The sequence below is a fragment of the Stegodyphus dumicola genome, chromosome 2 (genome assembly GCF_044657685.1).
Source record: "Stegodyphus dumicola isolate Sdum_Otavi_A_Nest chromosome 2, ASM4465768v1".
NCBI classification, from domain to species: domain Eukaryota; kingdom Metazoa; phylum Arthropoda; class Arachnida; order Araneae; family Eresidae; genus Stegodyphus; species Stegodyphus dumicola.
Window position 1 is genome coordinate 146,399,713 of NC_140769.1, and position 26,185 is coordinate 146,425,897.

The following is a 26,185-nucleotide window of genomic DNA, read 5'->3' on the forward strand; positions in this document are numbered from 1 at the left end:
CGGTGTTGGTAGTTATTATAAAGGTAAAATTTATAAAAGCTAACCAAGGTAAACTACGGTTATATTATTTACCAGTGTTAATAATTAGAAAAATTGATTTTTATGTTGATATTTTTGGGTGTGTGGAATGTATTAACTGGATTTCCATTATTTTCAATGGGGAAGTTTGTTTCTAGATATGTGAAATTCACTATACGAGCTCAATGCTGGAACGAATTAAGCTTGTATCTCGACGTTCCACTGTATAAGTGTTTTCCTAAAGTGTCGAAACGAAATTTGTATCTTTAAAGTGTGTTGCAATATTTAAGTTTACTGGAAGATATTTTTTCAAATACTGAATTTATTTTTTCGAATAAATGAAGGAAATACTCATTTTTTGAAAATATCAGTATCAAAAATTAATATATATATAATACACTTAAAAAGAAAGGCAAAGAAATAGTAACTATTTTTATGAAAAAGAATTGTATCATTTGACTTTTTTATTTATAACCTAATAAACCAATAAATAGCAATGTACAGTTCTAACAATAGTCAGCAGATGCATAACAATATCTACATTGCTTCGAGATGCAAAAAACACCACATTATATTTTGACAAGGCAAGCACATTCTTCACAAAAATAGCTGAAAACAAATACCACAGACCCAATCCAAATTAGGGGGAGGGGAATTCACACAGGAACTTTCAAAACACTTGACTTTGAAGAATCATAACATGGAATAATCACAGACACTGCAACAAATTCCTTGGCACTGCTGGATGTTACTTTGTAGTTGCAATTTGTCGTCAAATCTGTACATTTAAAAACAGTTAATCATGTCCGCTAAAAAACCTGCCAAAGTGTACAATTATCTACATCAGACTGTACAATCAGTCACCGCTTATTTATATACATATAAATCATTAAATTTAGATAACATATTTTAACTTAGGTAAATGAATAACTTCACCTCAGACTTAGCCACTCTATGCCAACATACATACAGGTAGCATTGGCAGCAATGCATGTGTTTTTCAGTAATGAAAAATTGTTTAAAATACAATTTGATGAAAAATAATAAATGCTTTAAAAGTTATTCATTAATAATATTTTAAATTTTATCACACTTAAATTATCTGAAAATAATGAGAATACATTTAAGTCAAACTAATATAAGGGATTGAAAATATATGATTAAAAAATGGCTGGCACAAATTTACACCCATTACACACGTAAAAAGACATGAATTTCTGTCAACCATCTGAAAACAGTTCCAATGTGCATAAAGCAATCAATGAGGACAGATTCAATAAAAGTGTATTTTAAAATACTGTCTAGGTACGGAGAATAATAAATAAAAAGCTACTGCATTCCTGTAAAATACATATTTCTAAGTAAAACATTTATAAGTTTTTCACTTTCTGAAATACAGTACAAATAATAATATTTATTTTTCACCTGAATAATTTTAATATAACAGGATTTTTGATTCAAACAATTTCTTAAACTTTCTAAAACCATGGAAAAGAAAACCGAAAATTATGTCATTGCAATTCTTTATAATTTTTTATATTTTCAAGTTTAAACCTGTATACTTGAACTAATATTTAAAGAGATTAACATGAATTAAGCATCATTACATTGAAATAAATTTGAAATTTTGATTTGTTTTAATAGATTAAAAATGATATCTTTATTATAAGACATGAAATATTTCTATTACTAAAACTGAATGACAGATTTCCCTCCCTTAAAAGTTGATATATGTGTACATCTTGCAACTAATGGCTATTGTAGCACTGAGCTTTCACTTGAATTCATACGAATCTGTTGAAATATCATATTCTAGTACCTCAATGCTCTCAGTTTCAGCATATCTGCAATAATTTAAATAGTACAGAATCTAATGAATATGTTTTCATGAACCATAAAATATACATTTGTGCATAACATTTAATTGAAATATGTTTTACAAGAGCTTGAATCTTACATACGAAGTAGATACCAGTAATGAATATGATAGTATGATTTATGAAATTGTTAAATTCATAAATATTATATGCCATGCATAATACAGACTATGAATACATTTTGTTCACTTTTACCCATTAAAAAGATACTCAGATCGGCAATTTCAAAATTATCAAATTCTCATTCAGTTCTTTTTTTCTTTTAAACCTATATTTAAAACTCATGATTACTAGGCTTAAAATTTTATACAAATGATGCCACTCAATTGTGATCACATATGTCCACTGCTATTTTGATAAATGTTATCAAAAAATATCCTTCAAAACAGCACTAAAACAAGAGCTTTAGTAACTGAAGACGTTCCCAGAATTTTAATTACAGAAATGCAAATCTTTATGTATGAACTGTTTATAAAATCTTTAATGCAAAAGTTCATTTATGAAATGTTCATAACATTTCTGGAAATTATTTGACTAATACTGTACCCCTAATCATAATACTTGAAGGATATCTCTCATTCACTGGAAGAAATTATGCAAATGTAAAATTTAAAGTTAGCTAAAAAAGCAACCTTAGTTTGGCACAAATTCAATCTTCAGAAATTTTTGGGGGGGATCTTCAGAATTTTTTTTCACTCCTGAAAAACAGGATGTATGTCTATTCATCTTCAAAATCAATAGAATTATTCAAAATCTAACTCAAACCTGAGGTTGCTTTTTTGCCTTATTTTAAATGGTTGACTAAAATCGAAAACATGCTGTTTGAACACTTGGCAACATGATTCAAAAGATCAATTTGACAACAGTTTGATCATATTAACTGAACTGCTGTTGATCACAATACATGACATATTTTACTCGATAATAATATCCGAATGATAACATTAAGCAGCATTTAATGAAAATCTTTAAATGAATGAAGTTTTAATGTACACTGAAAATATTGCACATACTGTGGACAGATTTAATAGTAAAAAAATATTATATCAAGTATCATTAACATTGAACACACTAAATGGTACCTAAGGTAAATTCCGTCAGAAACACTTTCATCAAATATGCATTACAAGTACACTTAAACTATATCAAATCAAAAAGATTGTATAATATTCAAATTCCATTGTTAAGCCCATTAACGTAAAGATATTCACATTACACATACCTGTTCAGCTTTCAGCAATAAAATATGAACAAATAATCTTTCCACTTATAAACAACAAAATACCGATATAAAACTTTTCTATAAACAGAGTAAAAAAGTACAGAATTTCCTTCCATTTAAAATGCGCTTTTTTGCATAACAAGCCAGAATCTAGTACACTAAATTCCATGTGAAATTATTTTTGAATTGATCAGCATATATCCATCTAGCATTAGATTTTACTTAAAATATCATACAAATAATTCCTCATGCCATTTTATGTGTACATTAAATTTTTATATTACACTTCACGCATTTGCAACTAAAAGAAAAATACAGCCAAAATTATAACAACAAAAGGTTTAAGCCTTTTATATGCAAATATAATATAGTAAAGAATAAATAATTTTACCCTCTTTATTAAAAAATTCTAAACATAAAATATGTATTTCTAGAAAATATATAAATGATCAGTTGTAGAAAATGTTCGCAGGAACTAGAAGATAAAGACAACAGATAAAAATAAAATTTTAATTCTACTAAAATACAAAATGGAGATTATACTAGCTTTCTTGAACAATAAGATTTCACTAGATAAAGAAATACAAAGTAAAAAAAATTCTGGTATTTTATTCCATTTCATAAGATGATTATAAAATTTTAACACCTCAAAATGTACTCAAACCTTGACAGTATGTTATTCTCAAGTTCCATGTTTTCCATTTTGATATACACAGAGGGGGGGGGGATGAAATAAAACTAAATAAAGCATTAAAACTTTAAAAAAAGGGAACAGAATTACTTTTTCAATATTAGATTTATAATATAATCAAAGATGGAAAATCACAAAAATCCTTTTTTGACATTGTAACATAGCGTTAGCATTAATGCATATTTTTATGGAAAATATATATGAACTTGTACACGTTATTATGTACTAATTTCAATACAGCAAATTTTATAAAAATTTCAGCTATTTTAAGAAAAATGATTATATACAAATACAAAATGTTTCTGAAATATTTTGAATTACTTAGGATATAGAAAATGTACTCTGCTAATATCATATTAAAAATATTAACACTCGTTTGCCTAAGTGCATATAATTCTTTATATTTTAAATATGCTTTTATACATTAAACTGAGCAAGAAGGGGAATGAATTTTCGTGTTAATCACATACTATGTAATAACAGAATAAATAAAATAATTTAAATAAGCTAAAAATTTCAAAACAGCAAATTAAAAACAAAAGAAATTATGCAGAAATTACCCCCCCCCCCTTTTTTCAAAAAAAAAAAAGAAAAGAAAAGAAAAACTACACCACAATAAGTGAATTAAAATCTGGTGAACACTGCAACTTGTTCAAAGAAAAACATATACGTAACAGTTAATATGGAACACAAGATAATTAAAAATGAACAACTTCAGATATGCATAATTAAAAATAACCAATTTTAGATGTGCAAAAATACAACATAAATTTAATTATTTTTTTATATTGCTTGTGTACTTTTTTATGTTATTTTGCTAATAAAGGGAATCACATTAAATATGTCTCAATAAAAGCTGCACAGTTTTTCCTTTCATTTTATGTATTAAATGTCACCCTTTGCTTGTAAATTTAAAAATAAAGCTACCTGAAATTAGATCAATTTTTTTAAACAATCCCATACATACATGCAGATTTTTATTACATATTTTTTTCCAAGAAGCACAAAACATGACATAACCAAGGATAAACTGCTTCTAGAATCTTCAAAAGCATATATTTTATCTGACTAAGATATTTTCTGAGTAGTATGTCAACCACAAAAGTGTATTCAAGACAGATGTTCCCATATAATAATCAGATAACTTATGCTTAAAGTTTTACCTATATAGTAATTTTCGATACATTTCTAAAATTCTCATTTAATTCATACATTTTTAATATAAATTTTAAAACAGTCACTAATCTGTTCATTTAAGAAATTAATTATTCAAAAAGTAATGTTTAAGAGATAATTGACTTAGCTGCACCTATTAACATTACAGTCTGGATTTCAGTTTTTAAATTTATATCAGTACTTACAAAGTAAAAGAAAACTTAGGAGTAAAATATAAACACTTCATACATACATTTCATACTATTGGTATTTATATCTCCACTGTAAAAAGAAGAAGCAATTGTAATATGCATCATTTTAAATTTGTTGCTCAGCGCTGGGTACTTGCCTTCTGCAGCAGTCTGGATGAAAAATAGATCTGGCACCTTTCACCTAGACTAGCAAGAAACAAACGTTTACTAATCTGTCAGGTGCAAGAAGAAGAGTTGCCTGTTTGAACATGCGAGAGGGAAAAAAAAAAGTTATCTTGTTTTTCATAATTGCATTGTGCTAATACCACAGTTTTTCACTGTAAAATACATATTATGTTTATTATATTCAATCTTCCATGAATGGAAAATGAAGCTATGTTTGAGGCTTTATTAGTAGCAATTGCTTAAATACGGCTGACAGAAAGTGTCAGTAAAATATGAATTTTCTATTATACAGGACAAAGTCGGAAATCCAGATGTACATTATCCGGAATGATCTAAAATCCGGACCTCAAAACCACCAACAACGTTTTTCTCCTAGGCTTTACGCATGCGCATTTCATTCCCTTCTCTGCGCATAATAAAACATCTGGACGGTCCCGATTCTTAATTTCACTTTGACACTAAATAAAATATCTTGTTATTGAAGAAACAAATCATTTTAGCATAAATTTGTATCATCAATAACTTGGCTCTGTAGCTGCCAAATTGCCTGCTTGGCTTACATCTGAAAGCAAAACATTCTACATAGATACATCGTTGAATTTAAACTTACTAATATCTTATATGCCTGATGCCAAGCTGGCGAATCATTATTTATTATATTTTGCTTCGCCAGCTTGGCATCAGCCATGTTTATCAACACATTACAACTTGACTAATGACTCATATAGCGATGCCTAAACACTTTTTTTTTTTTTTTTATGTTAGTAATTGAATAAGGAAGAGTATGGTAACCTTGTATGTTGACATTATGCTTGGTGATGATTACAAATGATTTAAGTTAACTGTGCTAAGTAATGTTGACAGGAAAAATTTCTTTCCATATGCTAAAAATGGATTTTGTTTATGATACTCATAGGCCAAAAGATTACATTTAGTGCTCTTTGAATTATGAATAACTAATTCCTTATTCACATAAAGCCAGAAACAGGTGGCAGAATTTAGAGATGACAAAGGAAGACGCTTGGTAGCAGAATTTAGGACCCGCAGAGACTGCATGAGGCAGTAAGATATCTAGTGCCAGCCCTCCATAAGCCTTAAGTATATGTGCGAATTTATTTATTCAGGACTTACATAACACTTAAGCATGTGCAAGAATTAGACATAAGTATAATAAATAACTAATATATTTCAGGCTTATTTGTCTGAGTCTGCGATAGACACAAGATAAAATTTAGCAGAACAACTTGTCGTTAGTCGCCAAGCTCATGATGCATAGCTAAATATGTATAATGAAATATAGCTAAATTTGATGATGATAGCCGCTAATTTTAAATGTTTTTGGATATCGCTAAACAAAGGTAAAATTTTCCAATTAACAGATTTTGTAAAGAAATGTGGAGAAGTGGTAATAAATGAAAGCGATATAAAAGTCTTTTATTGTGATGACAATGCTTCTCAATCTTCAATCAATTAATGAGTGGCAAAATATGTAGTATGGTTATAAATCCAGAAAATACCACTACCGACAGTGAAGAAAATGACAGAGAAGTTATTGAAAACGAGAAAATTTCGATTGACAAGTTAGTCGGAATTCTCAAAATAGTAGTTATAGGATTTCAGCTATGTAACTGAACAAGAGATTATGTCTGTCTACAGAATTAAAGATAAAGTATTAGACGAAGCAACTTAAACAACTTACATTGAAAAAAATGCTTAAAAAGGTAAACAAATAAATATTAAGCTTTTTTTTTTTTTTTTTTTTTTGTAAACTTTGATACCTTTTAGATCATAAATACTTCATTATTTCATAAATCATGATTTCATATTTTTCATTTTATAATTCCTACATGCCATCTTACTAGATTTAAACTGATGATCTAATATCCGTAAAAATCCCAAATCCGGAATCGCCATCCAGATTTCAAACTTTGTACTGTATTTATTTTTTTAATAAATTCCTAGCAAAATATGTATTCCAGTATATTTAATAAAACATAAAATGTTTTGGCCTGTCCATATATGCTATTTTAAATAAATTGCTTGCATAATTGTATTAATTATTTACTGAATATATTAAATAAGTTCTGGTGAATTATGTTATTATTTTAAATGAATTGTATTAAATACTATAATAAATATAAATTTATATTAACTTCCTTCTATATATAGAGAGAGAGGTAGATTAAATAACTTACATAGATATTGAATGAATTGCTGATTTATCATTTTTTATAGTCAGTCTATGGATGTTTACAAATCTGGCAACAAAATACTTTCTTACACTCAAATTGTGCAAATCTTGTTTTCCAATGCTAAGGCCACTACATAAGACAAGTACCCAGCATTGCTTCGTGGAATATTTCACCTTCACTTCATGAATCAGAGGCAGAGAAGGAAAATTAACTGCATAATATACAGAAATATAAGCATGATTTACAAAACACACAATCACCAATCTCAAAATTTAGAAAATGCCAAAGCAATATCGATAAGCATATTACTTACACACTTAATATCCTCACCTATATCAGCTGAATTGACTACTGATAGTTTTATGATTACTAACCAGAATAAGACTAGCATTTGCCCATCAAAATCATAAGCCTACACTCGCAAGGCAAAAAGGAACATATAAAGCTAAAACAAAGTATATAATATATAAGCAATATAATAAATTGGCACTTAAACTAGTTTAATTTTTTTTTACCAGCAAACAATAAATAGGAAATCATTTCAAGTTCAAAATTCAACAAGCACCTACACCTGTAGCACAATTCTATGCGGTCCCTTTTAATATATACAGAGACTATGCAATGCAGTAAACATAATTAAGAGATTAAATGCAAAAAAATAATAATTAATTAAACATGAAAAAGAATCATATAAGACGTAAAAAAAAACAATGGTGTTCAATTCTAGGTTCAAAAAAGTGAAATAATTTGATTTGGTGAATTATGAGCATTTTGTGAAATAAACATATTCAAAAAGAAATTTTTAATAAAATATATCTCCAATTATTTCTTTGAACAGAACATTAGAGATAAAATTGGTGACATGTGCCATATATAATGCTTTTCCTGGTTTTATAGCATTCTCAAACATCCCATTTTACAAAACAAGCTTTCAAAGTTATTTCTTTAAAGGAAGGAACAGTCAATAAAATCATAATACAAAAATTAAATTCATAAATAAATCATATTTGGTTTTTAAAAACAGTATTAGAATAAACAGACTACAGAAAAACAAATTATTGCTATTTTGTCAAAATAACAACAATGAAATTAGGGTTGAAATACTGAATGCAGCAATCACTCATTTCCTACAATCAGTATTTCATACTCCTACCCCCTACAATTTTGTTAAATGATAAAAGACACAATGCAAACTAAATCATAATTCAAACATGTCAAGAACTGAATTAATTAAGTAAGGCAAGGTGCATAAGCTTCAGCTTGGTTTTGATTGAGGGGCAGAATAAACTAAACAAAAGGAAAATAATTTTTTATGCCAAGAGTAAAGCTGCACTTTACATACTCAAAATACATACATAAAATTTTTTAAACCTTTTCTAAAACCTTTCAGCATATTACTTTCATTTTTATAGTAACTAGTTTTCAGTATAAGGTATGAAATGTCCCTTCAATAAAATTACTATGGATCTTTAAGGTATTTTAACAACAAAAGATACTATAAATGCACTGATATAGTATTATTCAGTATTTAAAAACATAAACCACTGAGCATCCCTAAGGGATCTGTTTGACCTCACATCCATAAAATGGAATGCTCCTCTTAAACCATGATTAACTATCACTTTATTTCTTCAAAAGTTTTTATCAAGGTCATGTTCTTCATTTATTTTAGATCAGGTTTCAAATTTCTAGTTTCCTTTTTGCTAAATAATTACTTTAAATATTATTTGGAGCCATATTTATACTATGTGCACCCTCTTGTACAAATTCAAATTTATTAAACTGGCATTCAGAATTTTGCAGTGGATTTACTTATCACCAATGCTTACTTTCCAATAACAAAACATGGTCAGTTTTGAATACAAAGTGAAAATGGGCAAAATTGTGCCTTTTCATTGAAACAAAATGTTACAATTTATCAGTATATATATTTGATAATATTTTATAACATATTTATAGTTTTTTATAATATTAAATTTTATAGAATTTTAGATTAATTTTGATGTATATATTATAAGATTACTTTAGAAGACATGTGAGTAATAAATCATTCATGAATAGAAAAAAGAAAATATCTAATCAAATAATTATAAAATAATCTAGAAGTAATTATATTTTAATGCAGAAAAGTAATAAAATTATCATTAATTTATTTTATTTTAATATAAATATACACATAAATATGATAAATAATTTGAGCAATTTCATATTTGTATCAAATTTTTTGGATAATTAATTATTTGAGTATTTGGAATGAAAAAGAAAAAAAAAATTAATCTAGCTATATTCTACAAAACATACTTCAAGCTGTAATATTTTCAGAAAAGGTTATATTGATAGCAGGGTCAAATATACCCCATCTTCATGTACAAAAATGAAGTGTGTGTTCTCTCGGGTTAAGTGACAGTTTGATTTATATAAAAAGCTGCAATAATGAACAAAATGCGAGTAGTTAAAATACATGGTAAAAAACAATAGCCAAAATCATAAATAAAATAAGATGAAAATTAGTGATGTTTTGTAGATATTGAAATGCTTGCAGTAACAGATAATGTTCCACTTCACTCAACAATTACAATTATCCATATACTACATTTCTATTACAAATTAATAATTATGATAATATTTACAAAATAAAATACAAAAAAAAAATTAACTAACACATTGGGACGAATTTTGATGTCTACTTTTCACATCTTTAAGGCATTTATTAACCTTCAGTAATGTTAAATACATTTAGCCTAAAATCTATTTCATATTTACAATAATTATGAAAATGTTAGGGGTAAGCATTATCAAAATAAAATACAAGTATTGCACAGAATGAGTCAGTCTAAAAACAAAATGATTGTAATTTTAAAAAGGAATCTAAATAAATTTCTTTCCTACTTTTACTAAAAAATAGTAAACAATTAAATCTGTGACAAAAAAAATATATTACTGATGATATGAGATGCATTTTGTCAATTAAAAGCAATATAAGAGTAATGCAATGTAAGAATAACCAGAATGGATACATATATATGTATATATACTGTGGCTAGGTATGTCATACAGATATATATATATATATATATACTGTGACTAGCTTATATCAACAAAACAAAAAAAAAAAAAAAAAAGAAGACACATTCATTATTTATAAGTTTTACATTTTCAGATATTTCTATTTTAACTTTAAACAACTCGGATTATAATTCAAAGATTAAACAAATTGTAGTATGTTAGTAAAACAAATTATGTTTCAATAATCTTAAAATTGTTCCAAACCACTTTCTCAATTTTAATACCTCAATAAATTTATGTAAATAAATTAATTTCACTTATTCTAATATTGATTCTAATTTGAACTCTTAATGCATGCATTCTTTTTATAATAAATTATTTCGAGAAATTTAATTTTTGAAAATATACACTACATTTCTTTAGTTCTAATACGCCCCTTAATTTCAGTACCACCAACAGAAAGAGGTCTCATTTCAAAGTAATGTTTGAAATAAATTATTAATTGACTACAATTTGTCAAAAACAACAGCTATTTAAATCATTTATTTGTAATTTTAGAATGCATCTCATCTTAATTGATGAATCTCATCTTAATTTAGAATGCATCTCATCAATTAAGATGAGATGATGAGATGCATTCTAAAATTGGGGTCTTGGGGGGGGCAGGGGTTTCTTAGAATCAAAGAAATATATATTGGGTTGAAACATAATAACCGTTTATGTTGTGTTTAAAATTATGCAGTAAAAATAAAATATATTGGCATAATGTTTTGTGTTATTTGAAAGAGAATCTTTCTCTCTACAAGATGGCATATTTGATTTTTTTGTCTGAGCTATTTATTTATTTATTTTATTTTATTTTATTTTTTATTTTTTTTATTTTTATTTATTTATTTTTTTTTTTCAGAGATCATTAAAATGGAGTGTCAAGTCGACAAAAATAAGCATTTTCGACACATTCTTCTTTTTGCATCTAATCGAGGCGGCAATGCTCCAGAAACTGCCCGAGAGATTTGTGAAGTGTATGGAGAAGGTGCAATGCCTGAACGAACTGCTAGAAATTGGCTTGCCAAATTAAAATGTGACTGCTCGTTCTAGACAACCAAATGAGTTTGATGTAGAGCGTTTGAATTAACTTCTGCACAAAGACGCACGTCAAACCACTCGAGAATCAGCTGAACGAATGGTTTGTAGCCAAATGCCTATAGTTCAGCATCTTGGGTCTATGGGGAAAGTCCAAAAACTTGGATATTACTGACTAATTTATTGTTAAAACAAGAAAATTTAAATTACAAAAATGCCCATTACTTATGTTTCAACCCAATATAATAACAAACTGTTTGAAAGAGTTAATTATAATAACAAGAGATCAGAGAATGTCACACCTTACAGGCAAAAAAAAATTATTTTGTTTCATCATTCACTGAAAGCCAAATGATAAAACTGTCGTTAAAGATCTATTATCAAATAAACTGAGTCAACCTATATGGATTATTTACAAGTGACATGTCAAATAAGTTCTTCACAGAGAGTAATCTTCCTGATGCATATAAACATACAGTATTTTTCTAACAATAAGAAAATACATTTTCCTTCAGATAATATCAAAGCAGCCACATTAATTCACATTAACTGGTTATTCTTTAAATAAAACTACCTATACTGCATATGTATCTTACACAATGCCTATTTAATAAAAAAGGGGGAAAATTTAAAAATATCATTAGGATAAAATGCATTACACTAAACTAATAATTGAATGAAATATTCCTAGAGCATGAAATCCGATTTTATAAGTAGCAAAATATCATTTTTATGTCATGCTGAAAGGTATTAGCAGAATACCTGTTGTAATATAAAACAAACAATTGCAATTTTAAAAACGCCAACCATAGAATTTCAAACTAATTCAACAATAATCAAATATTAAAAAATTGTAGTACAGATAGGTTAATTTTTCATGTATCTACATTCTTCACCAGTTAATCACAATTACAGTTTGTAATACCATATAGAATATAAACATTTATACAAATTCAAAATTCATTTCCTAAAGCAAATCTAACTTACCTACTATATCTAATATAATACTGTGCAGCAAAATTTTAGTGCACCTATGAAATTTCATTTAGAGCCTTGTCATAACTATTTAGTCATTTACATAAAAATCAAGGTTTACCCTGCTAACACTGTAAGTTTTAAACTTACATACAATTTCACTTTTGTTTGATCTTAACATTGCATGTGTAAGTAAAAATTTTATACACAAACAGAAGTAAAACATGTCAATTCATTCAGTCTCTAAAGAAACATTCAACAATAATTACAAAACAATTTAAAGCAAATCTCAGACATTAACAAAACAATTTCTCTCGTAAACATACACACACCATATTTATATGCAACTCATTTTGAAAAATACATCAAACATTATCAAACACAAATTTAAAATATCAAATAGGAACTTAAAAGAGTAGTATGAATTATAAGCAATAAAAGCACAGATATCGCAACAAATAAAATAAACAAGACATAACAAAATTTAGCCATTTCATTTGCAAATCACTGGAAAATGTTAAAAGCTAATAATAATATAATAATAAAAACCTCAAGAGTTTTAAATGCTTAGCATAAAAGCTTTTGAGGATGAAGAAACTTTGGGGAATGGAGAGAAAACAATATATTCACCAAAGCTTGGCACAGGATATCCAAATAGTTCAGAAAATATCTCATATGTACGAAAATAACTGCCTTTAAACTTAGTTACTCGACTGAAACTCATAAAAATACAACTACACACTTTTCATTTTAAAAATTTACTAATAAAGTTGAAAACATGACTAGGTGCTTATAAAAATCATGATTTCTTCCATATGGAAAACAGCATCAAAACTTTTATGCCTGATTATAGAAAATGTTAAGAATAATTTTTTTTAATATTTATAAGCTATAAAATTGCAAGAACCAGACTGACAGCAAATGCTTTTTACTGATAACAAAATTTTTGATTAGCAATCATAAATTCATTGACAGAATCATTAATTTTGATTTACAAGTTCAACTTATAAAAGACACAAAATTCATTTTCTTTTATGTAAATATGAAGCTAGAGTTCTGCAAAATACTGAGATACTTGAGTTATTTTATAAATTTTAATCATCCAGATATAATTCAGAAACACAACTCCATTCTGCTTCTTGAAAAAGACCAAAGAATTTTTAACCGTTTTGTTTTATTATGTTATTTTATTTGGTTGTTTTGGTTTCAGTTTTTCAATTTTGATATATATGTATCTCCAGTTAAGACTGTTAATCTTCTCTTTTAATTTAATTATTATTTTTTTATTTTACATATATATATATATATATATATATATACTAGAGATAAATATACTTATGCAATAAAATACACTAAATCAATAAATACTGTACATTTCCTAATATAAGGCCAGAGTGTATTTTTTCTTAAAAAATTTGCCCAAAATTTAAAACCCTGTATATACACTAAAATGAAAAGGCAAATTCTATCCATAACGTTGCCATTAAAAATATTGTCAAGGAAGTAAAACGGGTGGTATATTTTCAAAAGAATTCACTGTAAAGTAAAACACCAGATATTTTTAACTCTGGTAACCCTAGAGCTAGGACTTTTTTTTCCAATAATTTGTTGTCTTCTCTACTATCTGTGGTATAAGTGTTATCTTATTTTCATTTTGGCAGTGGCACAACAAACCAGTATCATAAACAAAAACTCCTTTTCATAAAATTTTCATAATATTACTCATTTCATTGAAGATTAATTTTCTTTCATAACTTAAAAAATAATAAAGTGGTATATTTGGCAATTTACATTTAACGGAAAAAATTTTCTCATGATTAGCAGATCTGTATACAAGTCGACATCCAAAATTTAACTTTAAAACAGAAAAATGTTCTGAAAATTCTCAGTTTATACGTGGAAGTATATGGTAATACACAATAAAATTAGTTAACTTTTTCATAATATCTCTACCTATAAATATCAGATGTAAAAATGTAACATAAATGATGTAATTATCTTGAGTATAAACTGCTTCTTTAACCCATTAACCGCCAAAACTACAAGGAATGTTTCTTTTCTCATGAAAATAATAACAAATATTAAATTAAGCATTTATAACATAAATTTACATTGAAAATAAAAAAAAATGCTCTTACATGTGGAAAACGCGTGTGTTGCGTTCGCGCAACGTCAGTGGAATAAGACTACGGATGTTTAGTGAGTAGGATTGTGCTCGTGTGATGTTTCTTTTGAGTGGAGCGCAGGATTACTTTTTAGCTGTATAACGTTTTATAAATCTACAAAATTACTTTACTTGTAATTATTTTAATATTAAAATATGCATTGTATTTCGTTTACAAATAGAGATTATTTCACTTGAAAGATTCAAGCATGAAAAGCTTGATTACAATCATGATGTAAAGCTACATTACATACTTTGCATCTATAAACAGTCTGGCTATGGTACTCTTTACAACAAAGTCTTTTGTTATCAACGGACTTTACGATAAAATGTCTACCATCTCCATGCAATGGTTTTGAATTTACTAGGTCTTCCTGTTTTTGATCTATTTCTGGCTAATTCTACACACTCAATAGGAGTTTGCAAAAGGAATAATACATTCTCGCGTCTAAAATCTAAAAGAGACTATTTCCAGTAGTAAAAAGTGGTGATATTTAGTAAGTTTAGAAACGGTCTCACCTCATATAATTTATCAGTATTGTCAATTTGACTATTGCCAAAGGCAAATTCTGCTTCATATTCCTGTGCTGCAAACGTGATATCAATTCTCGTACAACAGGAATAGAAATGTCCTTATCAAAAGACCAATAAATTTTTTCTTGAGGTAAAGAATAATATCCTGTAAGCAATAATATTCCAATAAATCTTCTCATATAAGCTTCAGATGTAATAAATTCTGCCCCCCCCCTTCTTTTTTTTTTTTTTTTTTTTTTTTTTTTTTTTTTTGCTGAGCGTATATATTTGTCTCTTCAACGAGAAGAAAGTAAATGTCTAAACCAAAACAAAAATCAAAATCTGTGCACTAGTTTTACCTTGTATTTTGTCCTTTATAATTTCTCTTCTATCTCTTTCTTCATGTTCTTCCTGAGACATAACTAACAGTTCCTTTTTTATCCACTTCAAGATTTCAATCTTCTGCTTTTTAAACTTTTTAGTATGACTATAACTGCTTTTAGAAGGCTGAAACTTACTTCTTACGTGAATTTCAACTTCCCCAGCAATATCATTTGGTAAAATATCATTATCATTATTTAAAACATTGCCATTCCTTTCTTCTTCGTCACTAGTTTCTGGAATTTCTGGGGGAACAACAACACTACCAGTTTCATTCTGGTCATTATTAAAATTATCATCATCTGTTTCTTCATCAAAAAATCTTTGAAGGGCTTCTTCTAATGTAAGATACCTCATTCTAGGCATTTTTAAACAACCAGAACATCGAAAGGAATGAGTGAAAAAGGAGATTGACTACCCGTTTCCTGCTGATGTTGCGTCAGCGCAACACCTGTTTTCACTTGCTTCCCAACACAAATATAATCATCTGATTGATGTAATGTTCTGATAAGCGATGACCTTGACTAAAAATAGATCACTCATTAAGACGGCGATTCTTTCGTTAAATATTTTCAGCAAAAATACCCGGTCGAAAATTTTGCTTAAAGTATGAGATTAATTATTATAAACAAAATGATTGTTGACGGCAAATATTTTTTTACAGAAATTATCTTCATAATATTCCCTACACAAAATCATCTGCTGGTATAAAATATCTTAGGTAGTTGTATTTATATACGCATTTATTTTAACCATTGCGTCAACGCAACACCAGCGGCAATGGGTTAAACAATTTTATTCTGCTAGAGCAAATTAAATAGATATAAAAATATTTTTAAAAAAGCATATTACATGAAAACAGTAAACTTGAGAGAAGCATACCAACTTGAGTTTTAAAACAATACAAATGTCAATCTCAGTTGGCAAAGGTTTTACAGAAGAGCTGTATTTATATCAAGGGCATGCCCTCTACTTCAAAGAATGAAATATATTCTGATTCTAACAAAAACTTTTTTTCACAAATTTTCAAAACTAATTTTATAAAGCTTTAAAAAAAAAAAAAAAAAAAAGGCAGTAAAACCAGTTTACTTGAAAGACATAGCAAAACATATGATACTTGAATAGAAGATATAGATATAGATTTTAAAAAAAAAACTATATTTTTACTTGCCAAAATAAAAATTATTTTGAAATGAAACATTCTTTAGTGCTTAATAATTCACTTTACAATCTTTCAACATAATCTCTAATATTAAATAATGAAGAATCTATCTATATGTACATTCCTTTCAGTACAGGAAAAAGTGATATCTAGAGCAATCAAGATTGAACAATGTAGTCTTTCACCCGGACATGCGCACCTCGAAGCTAGAATTTTGAATTTGCTTTTATTTCATATTTTGTATAAATTTAATGACTTTTTTATTAATAAACTCAATGATTTAAAAGCGAGCAGTGGCAACTTTTTTCAAAATAAAGCATTTTTATCTCTAAAGCATGAGATAGTTGCCAAGCAAAAATTACCCTATTAGTCCTTCAAATATTATTAAATTCTACTGTTTAAAAAAGCAATGTGTTGTCACTCCTGGAAATAAAATACTTTTATCTTCCACTCAGTAAAACATAAGATATTTAACTTTCAAATTTAATCTGTCTGATATTGATTAACAAACCAAATGATTTAAAAGCAATAACCACAGTTCTTAACTCAGCAGCTTAAACAGCTTCTGTTCCAATGCTCATCTCGCTCTCTTTGTCCATGATTACCATTCCACATCAGAACCTAATACTACAATTTTACTCCCCTCTATTCTAAACTCTTGTTGTGCTATTTCTTTAATATAATATATGGCAATAACAACTTATATTAGAAAAGGTGAAAAGAAAAAAGGTGCATGGTGTGGATATACTCAGCTGATCATAATGTTTACAGAGTGTTCAGTGTTGCCACATTTTTTTTTATATTCTCTTTATTCTTTGGGATAAAAATTGACAAAGACATCTGGATCTGTTCTGAATTCCTTCACCTGTAAAAACTGTTGTAGCTCCAGTTGTAAAACAGGTTAAAAATTTTTGGTTAATTTTTTTTGCTCTCTAGGCATGTTTATTCAAAGCATTTATATGAACTGTTGACACAACACTACCTCAATATTTTGAAACAATGCAAAATATCAAAATGTTTCATTTAATTATTTTTTGTTTTGAAACTAAGGTTAGCAATGATTTATAAAGCAATTTAAAATGGAATCCAAGTTTTATGGTTTTTATATTAGAAAAAGAGCAATATGTTATCATCATATATTTAAAACTGTGAATTTTAAGATTTCAATAATACAATGAGAAAGATGTTATAAGCCTTATTATTATTACTTGCATTCAGTGAATTTTTTTATGTTAATTTTTAAGATATTATGAGATAGATAAATCAGCTTTAGGGCTTGAGTTTTGTACTTTAGTTACTATTTATTATTACTTTGACTACATTTAAAAAAGAACTGTCATGGTTAAACTGTAAGTATGCAAAACGTTTCATCATAAATCATTTATAAATATGTTTCACTTTTTTCGAATTCTTAAATGCACATTCTACCACAGTTACAAACCTAACATTTTTGTTTTCCTAACCATCATTTCTTTCTTTCTGCAAAACTACCGGGCATTATATTGACACTAAAATCTCATCCGCAAGTTACATACCAACATTTTCAACTAAGAGCATAATACCTAAAACCAAGTTATAATATTTTCATTTTTTCACTGGGATGTACACTTTAGTCCTTTGCAGAAAGATATGCAGCATCAAGTATTGGCTTTTAAAAATAAAGCAAATTTCTAAAGTTAAAAAATTAAGGAATAAACACAACAACAATAAACTTTAAACAATTAGCAACAAACAAGCATTCTTGAAATTTAAAGTTAGGCAAGATCAGTCTTAATTTGATGCTCATTTCAGACAAAAATTCCACATATTTTGCAAAAGACTGGCATTTTTTCCAAACAGGAAAAAAAAAAAAAAACTGCACATGTTTTCTTTGATATAGCAAAAATATATAGTAGAATATATCAGTTTTAAAGAAACAAACCTATGTTGGTCTATTGTGAAATATACAATGTTTTAAAATAAATGAATACCAATCTAAAATCAATTTTAGTTTTAAATTTCAAATTTGGCATTTCGAATTCTCCTCTCATATTGAATTTGTGGTCAAAAATTGAATGATATTCAAAAAGAAACTATAATAAGTTGTATTCCAATATCTAAAAATCAAAATTTGTATAGTAAAATTATTAAACTTTCAAAGTTGCAAAATGCACTGATACTTGTCCTGGTGCTCAATTGTATGGTATACTTACCCCATTTTATTATTAATCAGCTGCTTTATTTACTTCTCCTCTGAGACAGAAGAGAAGTACAACAAAATTAAAACTTAAAATTTAGCAAAACAGCAAACTTGGGAGTATATTTTAAGCAAAACTCTTATTGATTTTGAGGGCAGTTAAACACAGGTCCCTCTTTATCAGAAGCAATAAAATTCTGCAGAAATTTTTTGCTGCCGCAAAAAGAGACTTGTCCCTTATCACCCTTGAAATTAATAGTTCAGTTGAAATTTCTGTCAAACATAAGGCTGCTGTTTTGCCTAATTTTAAATCCATCAACTGCCCATTTTAAACCCATTACACTGCAATGAAAAATAATAGAATGTTAGTCAGGATCCTGTTATCTTTAAATGTTTACTTTGTTATACCAAAAAGCATTGTTTAGTTTTCATTTGGAAGGTAAATAAAAATATCTTTTAACATCCGGGTTTATAAGATTTTATACTTGTCCTAAAACCAACACCTCTTCCAGGTCTTAGTTAATATTTATATATAATGTGTAATTTTTACAAAATTAACAGGGTTTGAACACTGAGTAAATCATGCATTAACCAAGTCTTTTTTTTTTCTTTCCCACTCCTCCCAAAAAATCCTATCTAGATATATTTACAAAGATGATTATTTTACTACAATTATTTATAATAAGAACCATTTATCATATAAATAAAAATACTTTATCACAATAATGGATGTCCCAAACACAGCTCTTCCATTTACTGCACAAAGAAGCAATCACTTACAGCATAGTATTGCCTGAGTGGAACAAACCGAAACTGTTAAGATTCAAAACTATTTACATATGTCCATATTACAATAATATGTAGAGTATATATATATATATTATTTGTGCTAATACAACTCCTTTCACCACCATTTTATTCCTGCACTAATTAAATTCCAGAATATTTTCTACTTCACCAGCAATTTATTCCTTGCACACTGTTTCTATCAATATGCAAGTCAAGTAAAATTTAACTTAAATAATGTTTGTCATTTAGATGCTATTAATATTAATTTATATTACAATTTAATTGGCCCTAATGAAATAAGCTTTATATGGAAAATATTACATTTTTGGAAAAAAATTAATGAATACTAATAAACTCTTCCTTAACACAACGATCATTGGATATTTAGATATATTGGATCATTGGATATTAAAAAAAAATTCTTTTTTTTCAATTAATTGCATCCAAAGTTTAAAAGAAAATTAATCATGGTAATGACATATATGTGATCTACCACTTTTAGTTAGTTATGTCTTTTACCACTAAAATCTTATTTTTAAATATGAAAATATAAATTATAAAAATACATAAATGAAAATGATTCCATTAATTAATTTAACTAATTATTAAATTTTTAATTCCATCATATGCAATTTCCTCTCAGTTTTATAAAACAAAAGCAGAAGTCTTCCCTGAAAAGGCTGTTTCTATGAATCATTCAGCCATATACAGGGTATCCACAAAGTCCCTAACCAAATTCACCCTATTATTGTAGGCACCTTGTAAAAGGTATTGCTGTAGATTTTTGTGGTGTTATTGTATCAAAGTTTTTCCCTAACAGTTTGTGGTGGTCTTCCATTGTCACAATTTCTATGAAAACTGGAGAAATAAAATAGTTCAATTGAGCCATAAATCTAAAAAACAGGCTTATTTGAGTGAAAACCAGCCAGGTGGCAAATATGATAAAATAGCTGTTAGCATAGACGTTCTCAACCAGGGGGTTCAAGCTTTGGTATTTATCACCATTTTCTCAATTTTTTCATGTTTAATTCATAATAAGATATAACAAATAATTTAAATTTAAATAAATGTATTGAGTTTTGTAAGGAGGTGGAATGATCCTCCACGAATGGTGAAAGCAAGACAGGTTGAGAACCACTGTGTTAGAATTCATGTAACGTTGAGTTAAAAATTTAACTGAAAAAAAAATTACAGTCAACAATTAAAAGACATAATAAAGTAGTATTTAACACTAAAGCATTAACTTGACATTCGATCAAATTTAAATTCACTAAGCGGGCTCATCTCAACTCTACGAATATATTACACCAACAAGCCTTCTTTTTAAAAATAAATTATGAGTTTAGAAAACACGATGTTTTTACATTCAGAGATTTTCACGCTGGGATAAATTTTGATTCCTTTAAAAAATACTGATGATCCACTTACTGATTTTATACTTTTAATTTCATCATTCCTGTACTATCCTACTATTTCCTTAAAATAAATAAATGTAAACAAACAATAAAACTGTCATTGATTAAAACTAGAAGCATGGTAAATCAGATGAGACCTAGTTAGGTTATTTGTTTATGCTAAAACACAGGGGGCTATCTGCCTATACACTGACCATTTTTAAAGGAACAATTTTCTTTATTGACCTCCTTTTTTTCTATACAACATAATTAATTTCACATGTTGACGCCGTCCTGACCCACCAGTGGGTCATACTTGTCAGTTCCTTGGAGCGGCCTGACCCAACCGGTGGGTCATACTTGATTGTTCAGCGGGCCAGCATAACTCACTGATGGAAAAGCTTGTATATAAAAAAACACTAAATTTTGCTTGTATATCAAAAAATACATTATATTATAAAATATATAATATAATAATTTTATTTTATAAGTTTTATTTTTTAATTTTTAAATTTTAATTTTATAATTTGGTGCTGCGCTGCCCCATGAAACGGGCCGCTGACTCAAGCGCACGAAAATAACAATGAATATCTGTGCTGCCATCAACATGTTAATAGTTTATTAGATTAGTTGAGATAATTACTTTATTAGATTTATGTTTAATTACTTTTTGTATTATTATTATTCTTAATTTTATAAATATAAACGAGTTTCAGAAACAATCAAATTCTAATTGCGCCCAACTTTGATTTTAATTAATATCAGAATTAAGCTTGATGTGTTTAATGCAATTTTATGGCAAAAAATAAAAAATTAATAAATATTCAATTTGATTTTTAATATCACTTCATTCAAAAGTAGACAATCTGTTTCTTTTTTTTTTTTTTTTTTTTTTTTTCCCCAGTCTGGTTTTGCATTATTCATATTATATATTTTTTTACCGTTTTCTTGTGTTCCACCGCTTTACTTTTTTATATTTTGCACTAACTGCATAAAAATTTTATACATTTAAAAAATATTATTAATTACCTATACTATTTAAAATATATTAAATAATTTTAACATATATTTGATAAGATTTCTTCCTTACTACATGATACACCTTTATTCTATTACTGACATTTATTTATATCATCTATTGGCAGCCTGTAAAATTCCACTGACCCCCGGGGATCAATACCAACCTTGCTAGGAGCCTCTGCCCTGAGATGCCTTAGAGGAGGATTTTCTAATTGACACTGACTTGTATTCATGATACACATGAGAGGAAAAAGAAAACAACCACATAGCTAGCCAGTTTGTCATGGTGAAATTACCAGCATTCAGCAGGCTTAACCACTTGGCCGCTGGCAGCCAAGTGGCCCTTTAGGGTGTGCTGTCTTAATTTCAATTCAGAGATTTAAATCTATTTTATAACTAACACCCAAATACAGGAAATTATATTTTAAAAATTGTTGAAAGAGCTGTCATATAACTATTGCATACATATTGTTTACAAATTAAATTATGAACTATATTAAATGAATACTGAGAAAACAAGGTAAAAATTATGGTTCTTGCAATTTATGACCTTGTTAAGAATTTCATTATATCCCCAAAAAAAATTTTAAAAACTAATTTGTTAAAATTCCTAATAATATAAAAATATCACACAAATATTTAATTGATTTGCAGCATTAAGGCAGGAACCTGTGCCAAGACTTAAATTTACACCTTCCTATGAAAGACATTTTTTTTCCTCATCAAATAAAATATGATATGCACTATAAGTAGACCAATGGCACTTTAAACTTTCAGGAAACCAATATAATTAAAACCATTCAATGATCAATAATAAAGAAATATTAAAAACGTCCAATGATCAGCATGGCAATATTAAAACATACATAATATGCAAGTTCAACTACTAGTAAGTTCACACTGTACACTGGAGTCCAAAGCTTGATGTATAAAGAGAAATGCAACTTCAATCCAGCAGTTGGGAGAAGTCGGGATTATTGGGTGAATGAAAATGTTCCTGCGAATGCTGCTGAATAGGCTCAGTTTCTTTTGGTTCCATTTCTTCACCGTTCTCCAACTGCTGATTATTCTGGTTCTGAGAATTTATAGAACCAGAAGCTAACAAGGATAAACGTGACAATGGAGTTGTATGTGGAGCTATAGAACTGTAACACCCAAGAGCAGCGTGGGACTGAAACGAGTCATAATGCCGCGTTGAGCCGTGCGGCAGCCATCTGGAAACCGGGGTCATGGGAGCGGGAATGGGCGTCGGAGGAGCCGAGTAGAACGGTCGAGAATCACGTTCGTGATTCTGGAGATGGTTGGGAGTTCCGACCGGTAGGGGGCTCGTTATCCTCGTCTGTTGAGAATTGGGTATTAAACCACCATTGGGATGCATTTCTTGTAAATGATCATTCATGTAATTTGGGCTATGTACATTATTCGTATGTTGGAATAACTTACTGTGGATAAACGGTCGAGAATTGGGTTCTTCGTCGGGCGAAGGGCTAGATAAATGTGATGGGTGCGGACTAGGAGAGTTGATACCAGATGGTTGATTACAAGACATGGGTCTAGAAAGTGGAAGATGACAATTCAGTGGAGGTTTTAAGTCAATAGGAGATTCTGAATATGGATTGCCTAAACTTTGGTGTGGACTACAGATATCGGGATTATTCTGCGTCGACGTAGACAGAGGCTGCGGGGTGGTCGGGGAATTCAACGGAGATGTGGTAGATGCTTGAGAAGAAACAGGAGACGGCTGGATGGGAAAAGGTTGCATACGAGGCACTGTTGGCTGACCAGCTTTCACCAACTGCCCGACGTAAGTCCGGTTAGCAAGGCGTGACCCAAACTGGCGTTTTGTTGGTATCTGACCTGCATGGCGGGCCATGTGTGTTTTCAGATTTCCTTTCTGAGAGAATGTTTTTCCGCAAAGTGTACATGGAAATCGGTCATCTTTGTTGTGTGTTCTTAAATGAGTCTGCATGTTACCCTTTTGAGAAAAACATTTCCCACATAAACCACATGCAAAAGGCTTTTCTTTTGTGTGCACACTTCGTATATGAGTCTTTAAATTACCTTTCTGGGTAAACCGTTTCCCACACGCTTCACAACCATATTCTCTTTCTCCAGTATGAATTTTCATGTGTGTATCGACATTGCCCTTTTGAGTAAAACTTTTACCACACGCTTGACATGCATAAGGCTTTTCTCCGGTATGTATCATCATGTGAGTCTTTAAATTTCCTTTCTGTGTAAATAATTTATGACACACGGGACAAGGAAACTGCTTTGTGGGTATCGGCCGGGGCTTCGTGTTTTGCAAGTTCGGAGGCGGCCCCGGATGTACACTCATTGTAGGATGAATGCCACTTGTGGGAATAATATTATGAGTAGGAGCATTTGGCATAAGATTCATTGGTTTTCTTTCAGAAGGAGAATTTGCCATCACAGGACTGGTACTCTGTCGAGCAGAATTCGCTGGTGTGCCGTCGTTTCGAAGACTATTACACAGATTTAAGTACTGCTGGCATATATCACATGGATATGGTTTATCTTTGGCATCAGGATGAGGACATTTTGGAGGTTGATCATTAATAGTTGACATTTTTTCTATGTAATTAGATGCAGCTGCTAACTGAGAAATCCCAGTGCCAAAATGAAGAGGATTTTTCTTCAGAAAAAGATCAGTCAAACTTGCCTGGTAGCCTGGTGGCCAACTCTTCTGTGTTAAGGAAGAAGATGCCATCCAAGGATACGTGCCGTTCTGCATGGTGATTTCTGGTTTGGTGACTTCTTTTAACTTAAAATATGCTGAATGTGATTAAACAATTCATTTAATGTTATCTCAGATCTCTAACTTTGATCTTGAACAAAGAAATGATTTTTTTCCCTGAAAAATAAATAAAAATCTAAGCCAGATTTACTTGAATATTCAAGACACTTTCTGAACATAAATGTTCAAAACATCTGTTAGTTTTCATACTTAGAATATCACCAGAAGTACAAATATTAAATCATTTCACTGATATACTGGTGCCAACAATTTTAATACAATAAAATTCTAATTAACCACACAAACATGGAAAATTATGGTTCCACAATAGAAGTTAAATCATACCTTATTAAAAAAGGTCAACAAGATAATAATAAAAATACAACTTTATTATTAACTTGGTACAATAAAAGACAAAGATAATTACTGCACATTGAAATATGTATGTCATTTTACCTGCAATAATGAAATTACCCGTACTTCCTTATTATTACTGCCTCCGTTTTGTTAACTGCACCAAGCTTAGCAATAAATCACACCAGCAGTCCTAAATATAATTATTTATAGTTTCCTCATGACAAAAAGAACTCAAAGGAAACTATGAGTTATTATCTTTTTTTCATATAAATGTTAATTCATGACCAGTCGTATCTCTCAACACATGATAAGCTCTTAAATGAAACAATGTTTTGATAGAGATGTGGACATGAAAATCTGCTCATACACAAAATGTTGAAATAATTTGCTCAGGAAATGTTGGAAAAATATGTTCAAGGCCCATCCAAGGCTGTGTATAACACAGGTGAGAATCAAAGATCTATGCATACGAGCTTGAAACAAAACAGCAGTCGACTGTATGGATCTTCCAAGACGAGCCAAATTCGTTAAAAGTTGCTCGAGAAACAAGCGCATTGAAGCAAATGGTTGCCTGTTTTGTTGGCATTATGGGTCACGTGGTAACAGTGGCATTAGAGGAAGGCAAGACGGCTGAATGATACACAACCAATTTATTCATCATGACAATGACAGCTCCTGTACATTGGCTCAAACAAAGGAATTTTGACAGGCCAATACATCAAATTGATGGGTCATCTGCCGTATAGCCCTGATCTGGCACCCCGTGACTTTTTTTATTCCACCATATCAAAAATAAATTATATGGTCAGTAATCTGTGACACCCGAAGAAGCACTTGATGCACTCAAAATGCATGTTTTGGAGTTACCTCAATTG

The 26,185-nt window shown here is 29.0% G+C and overlaps 2 protein-coding genes across 3 annotated transcripts in view; both read right to left on the reverse strand.

Annotated features, from left to right (window-relative positions):
- Positions 1-446: 446 nt before the first annotated feature.
- On the reverse strand, positions 447-21,888 carry LOC118203157 (uncharacterized). Its single transcript, XM_085811205.1, has 2 exons — positions 5,217-21,888; positions 447-3,592 (listed from the first exon to the last, which is right to left on the reverse strand). Exon 1 carries the CDS (start codon positions 16,018-16,020, stop codon positions 15,592-15,594), a length of 429 nt encoding a protein of 142 aa, XP_085667331.1. The 5' UTR covers positions 16,021-21,888; the 3' UTR covers positions 447-3,592; positions 5,217-15,591.
- The window catches only part of LOC118203156 (uncharacterized), a 74,942-nt gene continuing 49,203 nt past the window's right edge, over positions 447-26,185 (reverse strand). Inside the window, exon 2 of one of the 2 annotated variants that reach the window (XR_015039583.1) lies at positions 447-836. Coding sequence is in view for 1 of the 2 variants with exons in the window: in XM_085811204.1 (XP_085667330.1) it covers positions 23,142-24,950 (1,809 nt within the window). In the remaining variant the exon portion in view is untranslated. Of the gene's footprint in view, positions 837-22,044; positions 25,071-26,185 lie in introns of those variants that run through there. The other variant, XM_085811204.1, reaches the window with a different exon arrangement.

What these genes read in the sequence shown, in the direction of transcription:
- LOC118203157 (XM_085811205.1), bottom strand. Translation starts at nt 16,020, where the DNA reads ATGCCTAGAATGAGGTATCTTACATTAGAAGAAGCCCTTCAAAGATTT.